General features: G+C 41.5%; 1 protein-coding gene across 1 annotated transcript in view; it reads right to left on the reverse strand.

Moving 5' to 3' along the window:
• The window catches only part of LOC123747284 (proline dehydrogenase 1, mitochondrial), an 85092-nt gene extending 67531 nt beyond the window's left edge, over positions 1-17561 (reverse strand). Inside the window, exons 1-2 of the mRNA XM_045729363.2 lie at positions 17192-17561; positions 8270-8478 (exon numbers count right to left, since the gene is read on the reverse strand). Coding sequence (XP_045585319.1) covers positions 8270-8478; positions 17192-17524 — 542 coding nt within the window. The 5' untranslated portion in view covers positions 17525-17561. The remainder of the gene's footprint in view (positions 1-8269; positions 8479-17191) is intronic.
• Between the last annotated feature and the right edge of the window lie 3919 nt (positions 17562-21480).

Genomic DNA, 21480 nt, shown 5'->3' on the forward strand with positions numbered 1-21480 from the left:
AGTATGTGTTTGTGGGAGAAAGGAATTGGCAAAACGATCAGGGAAAGAGAAGGTCCGCAAAATAACAATTCACTTAGGGTATATTACACTAACAGTAGAAGTCTAAGAAATAAAATTAACGAATTAAATGCTCTTGTCTGCACAGAAAAAATAGATATTATTGCACTTACCGAAACGTGGATGAATGTAGAAAATAGAGAACTATTAGCTGAATATCAAATATATGGATTTAAACTATTTCACACAGATAGATATATTAGACGAGGAGGTGGAGTAGCCATATATGTTAGGGACAATTTGAAATGTAGTCTCAAAGAGGGAATCAAAACAGAGCCACACACAGAAACTATTTGGATTGAATTAAACGAAAAAGCTAATAATATTATAATAGGAGTAATATATAGGCCACCAAATTTAGACAGAATGGAAGCAAAGCATCTATGGGATGAAATATCTAGAGCATCTAGATCTAACAGTATTTATGTCATGGGTGACTTTAATTTTAGCGGAATAAACTGGTTGAACAAAACAGGGAATAGTGAAGCAGAAGATTTTCTAGAATTAATTGACGATTGCTTTCTTACGCAACACATTAAGGAACCAACACGGGAAAATAATATTTTAGATTTAGTGTTAACTAACAGGGAAACGCAAATTAATGACATCGAAATAGGGAGTGAGCTAGGGAGCAGTGATCACAAAGAAATCAGATTTAGCATAGAATGGAATAGACCAGTAGGAGAAAATTCTGTTAAAGTGCCAGATTTTCGAAAAGCTGATTTTAATAGCCTAAGAAATTTTTTGGGTCAAATTGATTGGAAAGGCTTGGGTATGGGGTGTGGGCCGGTCTTGGAGCGAGACATGAACCCAGCGATAGGTGACTTAAATGGGGATTTCGATGTGGATTCAATATATAACTTATTTAAGAATATTCTAAACAAAGCACAGGAACGTAGTATACCATACAAATTGAATAGATCGTATACTAATGACCCAAAGTGGATAACAAAGAATTTGAAGAACCTTATTGGTAAAAAGAGAGCTTGGTACAAAAGGATTAAAAATGGGGAGGTCACTTTAGAACAGGAATTCGTACAACTGGTTAGAAATGTTAAAAAAGAGATAAGGAAAGCAAAAAGAAACTATGAAGTTCGCATAGCAGGGCAAGCAAAGACAAATCCTAAAGGGTTTTTTCAGTTATATCGTACTAAGACTAGGGAAAGGATAGGTCCAATAAAAACTGAGACAGGTCAAATAACAGATAGTGATGAAGAGATGAGTAGTATTTTTAATAAATATTTTGTATCTGTATTTACTAAAGAGGAACTTAACAATATGCCTTCAGCCGAACAAGTCTATGTGGGTGGGGACGAGGACAGGTTGACGAGTTTAGCAGTTACCAGGGAGGATGTTCTTAAACAAATAGTAAAACTCAAACCAAACAAATCCCCAGGGCCGGATGAAGTGTTTGCTAGGGTGCTTAAAGAATGCAAAGAGGAGCTTTGTGACCCACTGTCAACCATATTTAATAAATCAATAGAGTCAGGCAGAGTGCCAGAGTTTTGGAAAGTTGCTAATGTAATACCAGTTTTTAAGAAAGGAGATAGATCACTTGCGTCTAACTATCGACCAATTAGCCTAACGTCTATTGTGGGAAAGTTACTCGAATCTATAATAGCAAATAAAATTCGTCTTCATCTTGAAAAACATAAATTAATAATTGAGTCGCAACATGGTTTTATAAATGGCCGTTCATGTTTAACAAATTTGTTATCTTTTTATTCTAGCATTGTTGAGGCAGTTGATAGTGGTAAGGATTGCGATGTTGTATACCTTGACTTTAGCAAAGCTTTTGATACAGTGCCACATGAAAGACTGATTAAAAAAATAAGAGTCTCATGGTATTGGGGGTGCTATATTAAGCTGGATTAGGGCATGGCTATACCAAAGGAAACAGAGAGTTAGTATAAATGGAATCAAGTCAGAGTGGGAAAATGTTGTAAGTGGAGTGCCTCAAGGCTCTGTCCTGGGACCTCTGTTGTTTATAATATATATAAATGATTTAGATTCAGGTTTGAGTAGCAACATTTGCAAATTTGCCGATGATACGAAAATCGGTAGGGAAATTAATTCGGAGGAGGACTCACTATCACTTCAAGTTGATCTAGATAGGGTTTTGAAATGGTCAAAGGATTGGCAGATGCAGTTTAATGCTGATAAATGTAAAGTTCTGAGGTTAGGTAATGATGATAGAGTTACAAGATACGAGCTAGATGGTGTTGTGATTGCGAAGTCGGATTGCGAAAGGGATCTGGGAGTTATGATTAGTAAGAATTTAAAACAAAAGGATCAATGCATAAATGTTCGTAATAAGGCAAATCGGACACTTGGATTTATTAATCGCAGCGTTAGTAACAAGACACCTGGTGTGGTTCTCAAGCTATATCTTGCTCTAGTTAGGCCCCATTTAGATTATGCAGTTCAGTTTTGGTCGCCATATTATAGAATGGATATAAATTCACTTGAACGTGTCCAGCGTAGGATGACTAAGTTAATTCCCCAAATTAGAAATCTTTCATATGAAGAAAGATTAACAAAGCTTAAGTTGCATTCACTGGAAAGGCGAAGAGTTAGGGGCGACATGATAGAGGTTTACAAGTGGGTGAATGGACATAACAAGGGGGATATTAATAGGGTATTAAAAGTATCAACACAGGACAGAACACGAAACAATGGGTATAAATTGGATAAGTTTAGATTTAGGAAAGACTTGGGTAAATACTGGTTCAGTAACAGGGTTGTAGATTTGTGGAACCAATTGCCGCGTAACGTGGTGGAGGTGGGGTCCCTCGATTGTTTCAAGCGCGGGTTGGACAAGTATATGAGTGGGATTGGGTGGTTATAGAATAGGAGCTGCCTCGTATGGGCCAATAGGCCTTCTGCAGTTACCTTTGTTCTTATGTTCTTATGATGGAAGCAGTACAGGTGTCTTGGGTGCCTCCCCCCCCCAAACAGAACAAGTGCCCGTGTAGTGACGGCCACACGCCAACTTGCACGCAACAACCCCCCCCCCTCCCCGTTTGTGTGGGTGGGTGGGTGGCGCGACCAAGCGGCTCAACACCATGGATAAAATTAAACAAATGGGTGATGGTGGGAAGACGGCCTGGTGTAATACTAGAAACAGGCCAATCCGACACCTTTACACACTGCATGACCTTTGTTACTCCGACACTGTCAATACTCTTGATAACCATTTTGCATATTTTGAAAAACTAACTTGGTAACCCTACCTAATCCTCAGTAGAAGCTAACTTGAGTTAGCGACTAACTTGAGTAAAATGCGACAAATAATAACTTGTGTGAAGATACAACACAAGCATAGTGGAACTCAGGGATGGGGGAGATCGAGAGACAGAGGGGATGGCAAAAACCTCAAGTACACAGAAGAAATTATCATTTTGGGAAAGACGTTTAACAATGACAACTAAGAGCCACGTGCATAACCTGCTCCAAAAATGTAGCTGGAAACTTACATCCCCATGGTGCATCTCATACCTTCTTGGCAGCAGGGGCTGCAAAACCTTGTACACAAGTTAGCTCGTATCTTGGGTATGCATCCCTCTCCTGGATTACCTGCCCTCCATATTTCTTCAGACTTTTGCACAAAGTTGAGAGCCGTGCAAGAAGGCTCATCTATAGTTTTGACCAAGTTTGGTAAAAATGATCCGAACATCAGAGCCTGCAACACCGTCGTGATGATGGTCTTACTGTATGCACAAGGCTAACATTCTCAAAGTTCTACACCTGACCCAACTTCGTGGTCAACTGGTAAGCTGGCACCTGTAACACTACGGTCTAAACCTTCAACAGTCTCATGCTGGAACCGCCTTTCAAGAATATAACTATTAGCGATCATTCATTCCTAGGTTGACTCGCATCTGAACTTGTTCGCTCAACGGGATGATACATGGGAGATCAGGTCAACCGATCATATCAAGGCTCTGGCACACAATTGGCTACTGGCTGCTCCTGTTCCTTACAAGACTGTTACTTAGATTTAAATAAAGTTTATTCGTAACGATGCATATAATAAGTTCCTGAAATAAATGGGTCTAGGGTCAAGTTTCAGATGAGCTAAGGTAGGATAACGGCTCTTGCTTGCAGTTTTACTAGCTTCTTTTAATTGACAGCCCTAATGAACCCAAGTCTTGGGTATATATAAAAAAAAGGGGGGAGGGAGGGGGAATTTGCACGCAAGCACCAACACGTTTCCTTCTTGTGAGGTAAACAACGAAAGGCAATAACTAATCGGGCCTTTTACATTAGCAAAATTACAAATTGTGGAATTTATTGGGCGCCACAGTCTACATTTAGCATACATGTCACAGTGACCATATAAACTATCATTTCTGGAGGATTATTACTTTTCCAGCTATACTTCAAAAGTATAACAATGTTGGAGGATAAGCTGAAAAACATCCAAGCAAGGCCAGGCCGTTTTTCTTCTGCTGTTTCTTTTAAGGCAACGCCAAGCACAGATTATCCTCCTGTGCATACCGTTGCTTCATCTAAATCTAGTTCACTAGATAATTCCCAGCAAGTTGGTTGTAAATATAAAATGTGTTTCCGAACAGTGCTGGCCAAATCTGATCAAGGCCAGCATATCATCAGGGCTTGCTCACTTGTCACAATTGACACTAAACCCGCCTTGCGTAGCCTAGTTGGGCACTATTTTTGACCAAAATTCCTCCAAACACGTCTGGAGTTCTGCTTATATGAACTGGTGCACACCTGTACATGGACGTACCTGCACCTGTGCATACCTAGACCTGTGCGTATCTGAGCTTGCGCATACCCGGTCCTGTGCATACCAGGATGTGGACCCGAGTGACAAGACACTTGCGCCAATTGGAGGCTTGCCCAGGGGTCTCCCTCACCCCTGACACACAGTCACACACTTGGCATCGGCTGGCAGTCAGTTCATTCTCCGCATTAAAAACACAAGAAAAAACATTTGGGCACTTGGTTCACTCTTTTCTCCTTGCCCGTGTCCCCTCCCTTGTCGCTTCTCGAAAGTATTTTGTACATCTTTATCATGTCTTAAACGTTTCTCGCCTACATTTACGAATTTAATTCCATTAGTGTGTTATCTTGACTCGCACCTTTCAGCACTGGGACCAGTCCTGTGGCATACCTCTCAAGTTTTGTTACCATAGTTTTTGTTCCCTCAAAAGCCCTCGCCTTTGACAAGGCGAGGGTTCCATGCCTGTACTGAATATTCCAAAATTGTCTAACATATGCAGTTTATAGTGCCCAGAAAGATACTTCTCCAACCCATGAGCCAAGCCTACTATTTCTCAACCTCCCGAACCCATATATTTGAGTAACATTTACATTTGAATTTGTATATATAGCTTATTGTCACTTCTAGCGTGTTCCCGCTGGCTATCTTCACTTAAAAACTCTCTCTTATGTATCTCTCAATCATCCTCGTCCTCAGCCTGTGTTCCCTTGTGCTAGCCACAATCCTCTCTAACAGTTTGTCTTACATGAGTTAATTCAGTTAAACTACCCTACAAGTAACTTTTGTAGATCAATATGAGCCTAAAACCACACCGAATCCCTTGTTTTAGGTAACACGGATGTAATTTATAATTCAATGACAATGGAGGGGGGGCCCTTTGATACGCCGCCGGCTTCCTGTCCTCATCGTGGTCCACTAGAGTTTTCGGGTGGCTCTCAGGTAAATTCAGGTATTTATACAAGGGAAATGTAGTACAACATGCTACATTGCACTACATTCCTGTTACTGTAGTTCCACTTACTACAGTGCATAACTAAAAGTGGGCAGCTTAACTAAGGCGGGCTAGAATGTTACAATAATGACAGGTGTATAAACTCCTTGGCCAAGTCTCCGACTTGCTTCAGACAAGCACTCTCCAGCGAGCAGTAACCTTATTAACCATAAATAACACAATTACTAATTAGTTACCAATTAAGTAATAGAAGCCTCATATATTGGCCTCGTTTTTGAGTTAGGTTTAAAAAAGCTGCGTGTCAAAATGGAAGGTTGGCTCTGTTTCAGCAGGACCTCACGCCTTTACCGGCTTGGTGCCTTCTTTTGAGTATTACTTATGCCATTACAAAAGCCTTGAGTCCTGTACTTTAGACAATAGAGCCGTAACACACCACAATCTACCTTCTTCTGGAAAGATGTTCGTAACCCCCCACCTCCCCCCTCTCAACTCTAACTACAGTACTACACCAAGAAAAATAATTTATATAAAATAAATACTTGTGTATGTATGAGATATACAAAATATTATATTATTTATTATTAATTATTATTATAATATATACATACATATACATACATAATATAATATAAATATATATATTATATATATATATACATATATACATATATATATATATATATATACATATATATATATATATATATATATATATACACACATACATACATACACATATATACATACATATATAAAAATTTGTTGCTTTAGTATTGTTTTAACATGTCAATTAATGAGCCTTTGTGTAGTGAGTGATGGTTTGGTAGGGCGCGCACCGGGGCCACAGAGAACGTCTTCACAGTTGCAACACAAGTCACCAAAGTATGAATATAACCAAGGTCTTAACTGATTACAACCTAAAGAGAATCAAGACCCGTGAGAATATCATAGATAAGTTGGCATTTTTAATGTGATCATCATACTGCGTATTCTACTTTAACGTAATGAATGCTGATAATTTGTGTTATAACAAACAAGCATTGCCTTCTATTAAAAAAAAATTATTCCAAATTTACTAAAGAGGGAGTTATCACCCAGCCCCAACTCCTGCAGTAGATTAACCGTAAAATACTACGACACTAATAATGTAGACCCACTTGGATTTCAAATTACATGGTGTGTGTCAAGGTCTAACACATCATCCAATCCAAGCTTGACCACATCCAAGCTTGAGACCGTGCACATCGAAGCTTGTGCATGGCAGGCATTAATGCACAAGCCAATGTGGGGCCTCTTGTGAAATCTTAGATCTGGTATTATCTGGAAGGGCGGAGCCCATATCCTTACTACACACAACCCTTTTACCATCTTCACTACATATAATCTTCATCAATAAACTACATAGGGCGCGCGCGCACACAAAATACTCTTATCCCTGGAAAACAGAAGAGAAGGAGAAGACATGATAACCAATTACAAAATTCTTAGGAGAATTGACAGGGTTGACAAAGACAAACTCTAGCACGGGTGGAACACGAACAAGGGGACACAGGTGGAATCTTAGTAACCAAATGAGCCACAAACACTGAAAAAATTCTTTCTAGTGTCAGTAGTTGACAAATGGAATGCATTAGGAAGCGAGGTGGTGGAGGTAGACTCCATACAGTTTCAAATGTAGATTTGATAGAGCCCAATAAGCTCAGGAACCTGTACACCAGTTGAGAGGCGGGACCAAAGAGCCAGAGCTCAACCCCCGCAAGCACAACTAGGTGAGTACACACACACACCCCTGGTTATATTCCTTGGTTATAGTCATATTTTGGTTACCTTGGATATATTTATGCCTTGGTTATATTCATACTCTGGTAACTGTGTTGTAACTGAAGACGTTCTCTGTGGCCCCGGTGCGCGCCCTACCACACCATCACCCACTGGGGGTGGGCAGACTGCATCTAGTAGGATTGCCAGAAAGCCTTTGACACAGTACCACACAAGAGCCTAGTGCAAAAGTTGATGATGCAGACAGAAGTGAAAGGGATTAAACTTGCTTATTTGCCTACTTAATCTCCACCTCCCCCCTCCTCCTCACATGCCCCCTTAGTCGTGTCTGTCAAGTAGTCTCGTTCTGGTCTACCGTGTAAATTACCCTGTTTTTCTAATCCTCACTACATCTCTTCCCCCCTCGAACTGATGAGAGGTTCATTTCTTGACGTTAACGATAATAGATTAGACCTATTTAGTCTGCATGAACTATATATAGTACTATTCACACAAGATATACCAGTCTGGTGGTATACATCGGAATATTAAAGAACTTTTTTAACTTTCATTCAGACCTCTAAACCACGTGTGTAAATATGCGAGTATGTGTAGGTAAGGAAACGGGAGATACCTACTGTCACTTTACACCCGTAGTCCCTTACACAACAATATGCAGTTTTTTTTTTAATTTTATGTCTAAGCCCTAGCAGGGAACCCCACGACTCTGTCACAAGGAAGTCACAGGTACTTACTCCATCTCGCGCTTCTCTGCCGTCTCTGAGCTGATGTCCTCTTCCACCGAGTAGTCCAAGATGGATTTGACGCCGAATGAGCGAAGTCTCTCTAGGGTGGGTTGGATTTTGATCTGGTCCTCGCCAGCGACGAAATGGCCGTAGAAGGTGGCCTTCATGAGGGAAGCGAAGAGACGCTTACCCAACACCTTCTGCCCCATCTTCATCAGCTGTTGGGAGAGAGACCTAATAAGCATATGCACTACTATAAGCCTTCGCCTCCCCCCGTCCCATCCCAAATCCTTATCCTGGCCCCTTCCCAGTGCTATATAGTCGTAATGGCTCAGCGCTTTCCCCTGATAGTTCCTTTCCTTCCTCCCCCCCCCCGCCCAAACACACACGCAGGTGATGAGCCAAAAAGTTACACAAGTCATCACTTAGCATACTAACACGTCCTCAGGCCAGGTTCGGTAGAGCGGCGGCTGTCCTCCCCAGACGCATTCCTCATTTTAAGTCTTACAAATTTGTTCTCGTATATAAGTTAATATTAATAAATTTCTATATAAAGTTACGCATAGGTTAGGTTAGGCGTAGGTTAGATTAGGCGTTCAGATTCTGTTTGCGATTATCTGTATTTATTTATTTATTTATTTATTTATGCATATACAAGAATGTACATAAGGAATGTGAGGATACAAATATGGTAATTACAGTCTTGTAAAGCCACTAGCACGCGCAGCGTTTCGGGCAGGTCCTTAATCTAAGAAAATTTTAAGGAGGTAAATACTTGCAAAAATTATAGACAAAAAAATGATAACAGATTACATGAAATGAAAAAAAAAAAAGATGAGAGAAAATTGTAGGTACAGTATATTAAAGCACATAGGTTATCTTGAGGTTATCTTGAGATAATTTCGGGGTTTAGTGTCCCCGCGGCCCGGTCCTCGACCAGGCCTCCACCCCCAGGAAGCAGCCCGTGACAGCTGACTAACTCCCAGGTACCTATTTACTGCTAGGTAACAGGGGCATTCAGGGTGAAAGAAACTTTGCCCATTTGTTTCTGCCTCGTGCGGGAATCGAACCCGCGCCACAGAATTACGAGTCCTGCGCGCTATCCACCAGGCTACAAGGCCCCTAGGTAGCTAAGATTGATTGCAATGACAGCTTGAATGGTAGTTGACAAAAAAATTGGTAGGCACAATACAGCAGAAACAATATAAGATTGATTGCAATGACAGCTTGAATGGTAGTTGACAAAAATTGGTAGTCACAATACAGCATATGGCTAGCACATAAAAGAAGACAGCAATGAACACAATGATAAGGTTGTTTGATATTACATAAAAAATTAGGAGATTGGGTAACACTAGGTACAGAGCAAATTTAAAGCTCAGTGTAGGAAACTAAGAAGATGAAGTTAGGTACTTTTTGGTTTTGCTTTTAAATAAGGCAAAAGTTTTACAGTTTTTCAATTCACTAGGGAGTGAGTTCCATAGACTAGGTCCCTTAATTTCCATAGAGTGTTTACACAGATTAAGTTTGACCCTGGGGATATCAAAGAGATATTTATTTCTGGTGTGGTGATAATGGGTCCTATTACATCTGTCCAGGGAGAGTTTCAGAGCATGGTTTGCATTTAAGAACAGGGTTTTGTAAATGTAGTTGACACAAGAGAATGTGTGGAGGGAGTTAATATTTAGCAAGTTTAGGGATTTAAACAAGGGAGCTGAGTGTTGTCTGAAAGCAGAGTTGGTTATTATTCTGATAGCAGATTTTTGCTGTGTGATGATGGGCTTAAGGTGGTTTGCAGTGGTAGACCCCCATGCACAGATACCATAGTTAAGATAGGGGTAGATTAGTGCATAATATAGTGAGAGGAGAGCAGAGTTAGGAACATAATATCTGATTTTGGAGAGTATACCAACTGTCTTAGAGACTTTCTTAGTTATGTGTTGAATGTGGGTGCTGAAGTTGAGTCTCTTGTCTAGGAATAGGCCAAGAAACTTGCCATCATTTTTATTACTGATGTTAATGTTGTCTATCTGTAGCTGAATTGCATTTGATGATTTGCTTCCAAATAAGATGTAGTAAGTCTTTTCGATGTTTAATGTTAGTTTGTTCGTTGACATCCATAAGTGGACTTTTTTTAATTCATTATTCACAACATTATTTAGTGTATGTGGGTTGAGGTTTGAATAGATAAGAGTAGTATCGTCAGCAAACAATATAGGTTTGAGAATATTAGAGACATTAGGCAGATCGTTTATATATATAAGAAATAGAAGAGGTCCTAAGATGCTGCCCTGTGGCACTCCAACGGTAATTGGTAGAGTGGAAGAAGTTGTATCATTGATGGTTACATATTGGTGTCTGTCACTAAGATAGGATCGGATGTAGTCAAGGGCAAGGCCTCGGATTCCATAATGCTGGAGTTTAAGTAAGAGGTAGTTGTGATTAACAGTATCAAAGGCTTTACTTAGGTCAATGAAGAGTCCAATCGGAAACTCATTTTTGTCAAGGGCTGAGTAGATAACGTCTATTGTATTTGAATTTGAAGTATTTTCGTCTCGTGTATTTGAAGTACGTAGATTTACAGCGTTGTGGTTCGAACAGACGAACAGAAGTCATCAGCAAAGCAGTTTGAGAAACGTCATCAGTTATGAGAGGCGAGTCAGCCGCTTTTCCTTTCATAAACAGGGCGGTCTGGCAGCTAGATTAACGAGCATTTGGGCTTTGTTTATGAGGACGGGTTCTCTCCTCCACTTAAATGACTGAAGCACAACTTATAACTATAACTTGAGGTTATTCAGCTGGCGCGCCACTAGTTTTTAGTGACCAGGAAAAAGTACAATCCCATGTGCGTAACTTTGGACTGAGACAGTATGACTGGACTGATATGCACACTAAGCTGATGACGACCCTATAAAATACCAATACGGTTGTACGTCACTAATTTAGATTATAAAACTACTTTCATAATGGTTTACATGTGAAGGTCAAGCCACAAATACGTCTAATAAAAAGCATTATTATTCCCAAGCAAACTTACACAGGATATATGTACAAGTTTATTTCGTCTAGACTAGTGGGAGTAGACGAGTCACGAGCTAGGGGGGGGGGAGGGGGGAATTACTTCCGACCTTGGGGATGTAGGTCACATGCTTATTGCTACAGGCTCCCATCCTGTGAGTGGGAGTGGACCCCCATACCCATCCTGGGTGTGGTAGTGGACCCCCACACCCATCCTGGGTGTGGTAGTGGACCCCCACACCCATCCTGCGAGTGGAAGTGGACCCCATAACCATCCCCCCCCCCCCAAAAAAAAATCATTTCTTGAACACGAGTGATAAAAGTTGCTGGGAATTTGCACCACGTGCCGCAGCAAAATCCGTGGCTAATTTTGGCTACAAGTCCAGCAACACCCACACCTCAATCTTTATATAATAAATGTACCCAAACTCTCACCTACTTACCCATAATACACCACCGGTGACGCCACCTTCGTTACATCCGATCACCCAACACTTCCCTCACTCCATTCACTCAACGTTTCACTTCTCCCTTCCTCTTGCCTCTCCTTTTCACGTGTTTATTTATCCCTTCTCCCACGGCCCACCTTCCCTAATACCACTTCTACCAGACTCTCCGCCAACCTTCATCCACTTCACCAGCAGAACTTGCAAATTAATCCACTCCTCTGTAAACAACTTCATAACGGAACTTCCCAGAAACCTTGCAGTTTTAAATCTTAAGTTCTAAACGCTCGTGATTCATCGAAGGTACTAAAGGTGATGAATGGGTTCTGAAATAGTTTTTACTTCTAAGATATATTTCATGTCGTCCAAGGAGCTCAGGAATTTTTAACGTGATTCAGGGTTTTCATCTGCCAGAACAAAACTGCACACACAGGTTAAGAAACCATATTTTAGCACGTAAAATGGGAATACATATAATAAGGAAAATGGTAATAGAGAACACGCTATGCAACTAGCTCATCAAACACAAATCCCACTAATGTGATATACATCAATGAGAAAATCTACTGGGTCTGTGAGGTGACAAGTCACGCAGCCTCACAACCCCATTGGATTTTCTCATAGTTCATCAAGTCTGTAACTTACTTAAATTAAGTTGAGGGTTCAATTTATGACCCAGCTATTATGTACCTTCGTGATATAAAGGAGACGACTAGCTCAATGAAATAAAGTTCAGGACAAGAAAAGGAAACCGTTTGTTTTGTTAACCATTCTTGATATGCCCAGTAACTGAATGGGGCGACTTAAGTGGAAAAACATATCCTTGGTTTCTGAAAAACCAGGATAAGCCTAACAATGACCCCGTCCCCAACAACGGTATAGTCAAAAAATAGGTCAAGTGTTGCTGCTCTCAGAGATTCACTCTCGGTAATCAACTTTGCAAACTAATATAACCTCAATAAAATAACTTAATTTGATATACCACCATAACTCCGAATCTTTTCTCTGAAAAAATATTTTACTGAATTAAATTTTACTACTGCCCAGAAAGTGAACGCTTTTATAATTTTTTTTAAAGATGTGAATGGAGTAGAGAGTAAAGGAAATATAGGTAATGGTAATTATCAAGAGAAAGTTACTCCATTACTACTATATAAATGAGAGTTGATAGAATGCAGGTTGTCCGCCTTGCTGACAGTATTTGTATGTTTAACAGCCAAGCTAAACTTGCTCTGTGTGTACTTCACGCCAAGACACCCCAGGAGGTGAAGGGAGGAAAGCAGCTCAACCCCACGACACCCCAAGGGAGGGGGCTGAAGCATCACTCCACGACACCCTCAAGTGGTAGCAGCAGTCCCACCCCATGACACACCAAGGGACGGGCACAGTAACTTCGCGATCAGCAGTTTTCAACACCCCCAAGGGGAAACAGCAGCTCCACCCCACTACAACTCAGTGGGTGGGGGGGGACTCCATCTACCCCCTCCCTTCCCCCACCAATGGGGATGCTGCAGCTTCAAGCCACTATGCAAGTGTGCGCATGCGGCACGCGCCATACATAACGATACACAAGTATTCAAGTATTCTACAATACATAATGCATACTGACGAAACCAATTAACAAGTAGAAAACTGAAGTATTTACTGAATATTCTTGTCAAATCTAGGATTACACCTTTCAAGAGAATTAAGCTCTCCCTGCTGCGATCGCCTGAATAACTTCTCAAGGTCTTCCTCCTTCCAACATAAGCCATGCTGGAAGCTGCTTCACCATATTTTGCACAATTGCTCACAGCTCAAATATTTAATTCCAGACTCAGAACTGAAGATATACAACACAGTCTACCCACCTATGCATGTCATTATATGTTGATTATAGAATTTTAACTAGTAGCAATTTTTCTGTCTTTATCGTACTTAAATTTTCTGATTAAACCTTTCTTCGTAAATGTAGTGCCCTACACCCGTTTACAGGTACAAAATAATATTCTCTCACCTGCAGGTTCGTCTCTACAGGTTGCCAGTCTATTCTGCCCAAAAACGTAAAGTTCATTCATTAAGCACCCCATACCCATCCTGTAAGTAGCAGTGGTAAATGTAAAGAGGCATATATGGGCTCAGGAACTAAACCCCAAGTTCGCTTAGCTAAGAAAGTTGCATCCTTTATAATCCAGTTACATACTCTGACATACATACTTTAGGTCTATTCAGTCTTTATCAAACTAACGTAACTGATCAAACTACGTATGCGTGAGACATTATAACTTACATCTTTAACATATTACAGGGCCTGATGAAAAAAAAATGGCAAAGAATAATTGTGCCAATTGTTTAATTTTATCCAGCAGGTGGGAAACTAAGCACTCGAGCCACAGGAATATAACATTTCAAGTAATACAACAAGTGGCTATAGCCGAGCCCAAGGGTTTGGGAACCTGCGAGCCAAGGGAATGAAGGCTGCAGGACAGGACGAAAACAAGCACAAGATGAGCATAGAAGCATCCAAGGACTTCCGCAGGAGCTCCAGTCATGAATTCTGCCACTCACCAGAGTTATGCAAGTCTATTTAGCAAGAATTGCATACAATGTATTAGTGTTTTTTATGCACAACGCACTTATCTATTTTAGAATTCTGTATATTATCTTAAAAACCAAGGTCTAACGTTCATCACATTCTAATATTTCAACGTGTGGGTCTGTACACAAAAGAAAGAGATACATATAATCTTCATGTATATGCATACTAGTATACTGTACAACGTAAGCGACAGTCTCGTCTACCCAAAATTGAGCAGGGATAAGCTTGTGCAAATATCACGTGCTTTGCTTATGTTCACCTTGATAACCCTGAACTAATTGCATGACAAACTCTATACAATGCAAAGAATAACAAACGGCTACCTTGGAGCGGTTTAGTATCTTTTACAAGAGTTGCAACACCGAGTAAGGCTTCCCTTTTTTTTTAACCACGTTCTGTGGAAGCTGGTTATGGTGACTTCACAGTTCACAAGGTTATACAGTGTAAATACAATCAATTCAGTTTTTAAAACACTGCGATTCAACAAAACTTTTCTAATTTTAACAAAATTTTAGAGACTATTTTGCACCTCTAACAGGAACAAGAGATTAGGGATTAGGTTAAACTTTTTTTATATCTAAAACGGAAATGATACGTTTAAGGATTTAGCTTTGAAAATAATAAATCTACCCTGAGAGTGCAACTAAATATTTTATTATAGGATGCTTTTAGCAACATATCCGAGATACTTCCCTATCTACGGTCGTAAAAAACATTAGATCTGCGATTGTAATTAACAAACTTTATTTTGAAATAAACAGGAAAAAAAATAAACTATCGCGTACATTAATACAACAGTACAAATAACCTGAACTGAGAGTATGAGCTACGAGGAGAGTGCGGGAATTATACCTCACATCGCTGGAAGACTAGTTGAGTAGTCAACTATTTGTCAGTAGTTGACAAATGGAATGCATTAGGATGTGGTGGAGGCAGATCCCATAGAGCCCAATGGGCTCAGGAACCTGTACATCAGTTGATTGACAGTCGAGAGGCGGGACCAAAGAGCCAAAGCTCAACCTCCGCAAGTACAACAAGGTGAGTACAGTCAAGGCAGAGTCAAAGCACGTACACTTATACAGCCACACTGGCAATTATCTACTCTATCTTGTTCGCTACACTGATATATAATTCATTCAATTTGTTAATGCGTAGTCACAAATAACTAATAACAGAGGTATTTATCATTGGCAATAAATCACAAATTATATGGTTACCAAGGTTGGCGAGTTTGCGAATGTCTTTATAAAAACCTTGAGTGTGAGTACTGTATTATGCAGCAGAAACTGACGCAGATATCTACAATACATGTGTAGATATATGCAGCAGAGACTGACGCAGATATCTACAAAACCTGTGTAGCTTATCGAGGTCCTACATCTTGCGCAATTTTAAATTAATAAGCTGCAGAAACTATGTTTTTGATTGTCTTATAATTAAACTGAGAAATAATACTCTTTAAAAACGACTTTCAAAGCATTTGTGAATAATGTAAACAACTAAGCTGGAAGCACAGAAAGAATAGAAAGAACCGTGTTAATTGTACCACCTTGACCTAGATTCAACCCAGATATTCTAGCGCCTAGCCAACAATTCTAAAGTTAATTCTTCATCCACAAAGCTTCACAAACCGACGTTTATTTAAACACCCTTAAGAGGAATGGTAGCAGAACTTCTCAAATACTGCCTCGTAACCGCTCAGACAAACATGACAACTTAAGGGACAAAATAAACCCTTCATTTCATTGATCTTTAACCTTACTCGATTGTGGCTTTGTCAGTAACGTGATTCCGCAAGGACACCGATAGGTATCATTATTTCACGGTGTCTAGATGTTACCAGGCTAGCAGCCTGACACGACAGGCAGAGGCGCCACACACCAGCAGCCTGACACGACAGGCAGAGGGGCCACACACCAGCAGCCAGACACGACAGGCAGAGGGGCCACACACCAGCAGCCAGACACGACAGGCAGCGTCGCCACACACCAGCAGCCAGACACGACAGGCAGCGTCGCCACACACCAGCAGCCAGACACGACAGGCAGCGTCGCCACACACCAGCAGCCAGACACGACAGGCAGCGTCGCCACACACCAGCAGCCAGACACGACAGGCCTAGAGTCGCCACACACCAGCAGCCTGACACGACAGGCAGCGTCGCCACATACCAGCAGCCAGACACGACAGGCAGCGTCGCCACACACCAGCAGCCTGACACGACAGGCAGCGTCGCCACACACCAGCAGCCAGACACGACAGGCAGCGTCGCCACACACCAGCAGCCTGACACGACAGGCAGCGTCGCCACACACCAGCAGCCTGACACGACAGGCAGCGTCGCCACACACCAGCAGCCTGACACGACAGGCAGCGTCGCCACACACCAGCAGCCTGACACGACAGGCAGCGTCGCCACACACCAGCAGCCTGACACGACAGGCAGCGTCGCCACACACCAGCAGCCTGACACGACAGGCAGCGTCGCCACACACCAGCAGCCTGACACGACAGGCAGCGTCGCCACACACCAGCAGCCTGACACGACAGGCAGCGTCGCCACACACCAGCAGCCTGACACGACAGGCAGCGTCGCCACACACCAGCAGCCTGACACGACAGGCAGCGTCGCCACACACCAGCAGCCTGACACGACAGGCCTAGAGTCGCCACACACCAGCAGCCTGACACGACAGGCAGCGTCGCCACACACCAGCAGCCTGACACGACAGGCAGCGTCGCCACATACCAGCAGCCTGACACGACAGGCAGCGTCGCCACACACCAGCAGCCTGACACGACAGGCAGAGTCGCCACACACCAGCAGCCTGACACGACAGGTCCCACCGGGCGAGCGCTGCATGTGCCGTCAGTCAGGTGGCCACGAACCTTGTCGTTGTTGTCGACGAGCGTCTTGATGCCACACATATGGAAGACGAGCAGCGCCCGCAGCACCTCCCAGGTCGTCTTGCTCTTGAAGGCGGCTTCATGGTCACAGAAGGTCAGGTCAAGTGGGTCTTTTTCCTCGTTATTGCGGGAGGCAGCGTCCAGTGCATTGTTCTCCCCGACCAAAGAGGCAGCCGCTGGTGTCGACTTGAGTCGAACACTCGACCCAACGACTGATCTGCTCTTCAAATTCAGACATATTTGAGTGTGATTAACACCATATCTAACACAAGCGGCGAGAGAGCGAGGCAGCGCAGCGGTCAACACGGGAGCCATTACTAAACTGACGCACTGCTGCTCTTCGTTGACTCACGTGAGAACCACTGTGACATCACGCCAGCCCAGCCCTCTCATTGGCTGGAGGAGGAGGCGTGCCAGTATCTGGACCAACACCAGAAAACGAGACGGTTTCGAAGCCTGAGACTTGCCGAGGGGAAACTGTCCCTATCGACACGTATCCCAAGGATGAGTGTCCCGTGTGGCCAAGCAATATGAACGAAGCAAGTATTGATCGTAACGTTCGGCTAGACCGCCGGCAGCCCCAGAGCATCCTTCGGCGCCCACCCTCTCCGTGATGTAAGGACCCACATACAATAAATATTTGATAACGTGATATGCATGACAACAAATATCTCAACAACAAGAAAACAATATATTATATTATATATATATATATATATATATATATATATATATATATATATATATATATATATATATATATATATATATATATATATATATATATGTCGTACCTAGTAGCCAGAACTCACTTTTTGGCCAACTATGCAAGGCCCGATTTGCCTAATAAGCCAAGTTTTCCTGAATTAATATATTTTTTCTAATTTTTTTCTTATGAAATGATAAAGCTACCCATTTCATTATGTATGAGGTCAATTTATTTTTATTGTAGTTAAAATTAACGTAGATATATGACCGAACCTAACCAACCCTACCTAACCTAACCTAACCTATCTTTATAGGTTAGGTTTGGTTTGGTAGCAAAAAAAGTTAGGTTAGGTTAGGTTAGGTAGGTTAGGTAGTCGAAAAACAATTAATTCATGAAAACTTGGCTTATTAGGCAAATCGGGCCTTGCATAGTAGGCTGAGAAGTGCGTTCTGGCTACTAGGTACGACATATATATATATATATATATATATATATATATATATATATATATATACCGTATTATATATATATATATATATATATATATATATATATACTGTATATATATTTTATATTCATTACCCTTCAGTGGTGAAGGGTAGGGAGGGTGGTGAAGGGTAGGGATGGTGTTGAAGAGTAGGGAAGGTGGTGAAAGGTAGTGACAGGGAATAGTGAAGGGATAGGAAAGGTGGTGAAGGGATAGAGAAGGTGGTAAAATGTAAGTTAAAGAGTATGACATGTGGTGAAGGGTATGGGAAATGTAAAGGAAACCCAAGATGATAAAGGAGAGTGAAATTAAGAAAAGGTAAGGCATTTGTTTATTTTTTATTAACATATTTAGGTACATCTATATTTATACAGCTACCCTAAACAATATGAAGGGTCACAGTGTGCGGCAAGAATCATGCTAAAAAAAATCCTCCATATCACATCATATTTTTTAACACATTTAGGTACATCTGCATTTGTGAAGCACCCTAGATTATATGAAAGGGAGTACAGAGTGTCACAAAGCTAGCTACGTGATGCTAAAAATCCCCATCACACAGGATGGTTAGTTATACAAAGGCATTTGATATGTAGTCTGCACTGGCAGACTGGGTGCATTATGAGGATATCATCATCAAAACAAGAGTGAATAAGGTAGCAGTGATACTAAAAGTCTCCAGCTCGCAGGAGGTTAGTCATACAGGGCCATATATGTTTTGTAGCCTGCACTGGCAAATTTTGGGTGCAATATGAGGATATCTTCAAGAATACGAGTGAATCAAGTAATTGCAAACCTCCAGGTACCTCATGCCAACGGGTCTGAAAGGTCTAATAACTGGGCATTCGGTGATGTAATGCAGGAGATCATGGCGCAGTTCCTGCTCACAGAGTTTGCACCTGGAGTGCTCAGGATTGGGAGATCTTTCACATCTAAATAACTCTACGGATGTCGTATACCGCGTTTCATATTTATTTTTACATAAATTAATCATAATACTGTATATTCACCTAGTTGTGCTTGCGGGGGTTGATCTCTGCTCTTTCGGCCCGCCTTTCAACTGTCAATCAATATTTCGCCCCCCCCCAACCCCAGGAAGCAGCCCGTAACAGCTGTCTAACTCCTAAGTGCCCATTTACTGCTAGGTAAAAGGGGCATCAGGGTGAAAAAAACTCTGCCCATTTGTTTTCCGCCATTGCCGGGGATCGAACCTGAACCCTAGGATTACGAGTCCCAAGTGCTGTCCACTCGGCCACAGGCACCCCCCTGTAGCTGTGTATGGAGTTCACAGAAAATTCGTAAATTCTAAATAACCAATAAAAGAATTGAAATTGTAGTCACTATTAATTCATTCTTGTGTATGTAATACATTAAACTGTATCTTCCAAATTAATCAATGTTCATCCAAAAGAATGTGTGTACAAAGAACATATGAGTAATGTACAATTATAGGGACAGGAGTTACAGAAACTAATGAAGCCCCTATTATGCAAAGCGTTTCGTGCAAATGTTCAAGAAATGTCTCATTCATTAAAATTGTTTATTTATATATATACAAGAAGGTATATTGGATTTGAGAGAGTACATAACATTGGTGTTCTCGCATTCTTGCAAACCCACTTAACTAGCACGTCAACCCGTCCTCCTAATAGAGCGTCGCATTTTGACGTATACTCTACCTAAGGTCAAAAATTGTTGTATTAGAAAATGGTAGTGGCTCGAGAAATTGGCACACTGTCCCGTTTTCTGTTTTGGGTCCTCTGGTAGGTTAGGATGGGGGACTTTAGTACTACAGTTTCTTGACGTTAGGAAATCTTAGTAGGGCGGGCTGAGCTCTCATCGAGTTTAGGGCAGATCTGTTCTAAATGATAATAATAATCCAGGGGACAGGCAGCCAGTTTAATAAATATTATATATTGTGTATGTATGTTAGGGGGGACCTCAATATATGCCTAAGGTAGAACTACTGATACTAGAAGGATACAACCCTACTAGAAGCTGAATAACTCTTGGATACCTATTTACTGCTAGGTGAACAGGGAAATTAGGTGATGCTCTTGTTCACCTAGTAAATGCGCCCAACCATTTGTCTTGCCCGAGATTCGAACCCGGAATTCTCGCTTGTGAGACGAAAACGAACCAGACTGCACAACTAGGACCCAACCACAAATATTAGCTAAGTATCCCCAAGTTGCTAACTGTAGGTAGCGCACGTAGGTGATTGTAAACTTTCCACCCGATATGAATGATAAAATAAAAATGTATGTAAACTTCCAATTTCACGCGTTTACATTACAGAGTTGACCAAGATTAAGTTGGGGGAGAGAAGAGTACAAAACTGGGGAAGGTTAATAAGCCATTAATTCTCAACAGAAAGCATTAGTCCGAAAGGCCCACATAGCACCGCCAGGTCACAAGATATTCAAAGGGTCATAGATGCCATTTAGGATGCCAACTGGGGAGGGTTATGGAGCAGGGAAGGGACGAGGAAGATGGAAGGGAATATTAAGCAGCAAGGGATGGGAAGACATTATGCCATTATTAGCGATTATCAACAAATGGTAGTGCTTCAGACACTTCCTTCCGAGATGTCCTTTTATTTTGGATTTGAACACAACTTAGTTCTTACTCGTATTGTATGAGAGGTTCTTAAGAAATTGTGGCAAGTTACCCCTCAGGACAAATACATGTAACAAAATTAAAACATTATATTTCCATAGCGTTATACATATTCTCAAGGTCAAAGAGAAATGCGACTATTGATTTACCAAGTCTTCCTAATCTAAACGTCGGAGGTTCACCTGTACATCTTGTGCTACCAAATCATAAAACATTTTCCACACGAAAAGCTGGTGTATAAGATAGAGAAGCAAGACTGGAAAACGCTAAACTTGATAAGGAAGTACCTGATGGACAGAAAAAAAAGGTCACAGTTAGAGGAGAGTTTCGAGCTGGAGGAATGTAATATGTGAGGTCCCCCAAAGGCTCGGTCCTTGGACCACTACCGTTCCTAATTTATGTGAATGACCTACCAGAGTTCATGCATATTTGTTTGTAGATGATGCAAATGTTAAA

The sequence above is a fragment of the Procambarus clarkii genome, chromosome 94 (genome assembly GCF_040958095.1).
Source record: "Procambarus clarkii isolate CNS0578487 chromosome 94, FALCON_Pclarkii_2.0, whole genome shotgun sequence".
Classification (NCBI taxonomy): domain Eukaryota; kingdom Metazoa; phylum Arthropoda; class Malacostraca; order Decapoda; family Cambaridae; genus Procambarus; species Procambarus clarkii.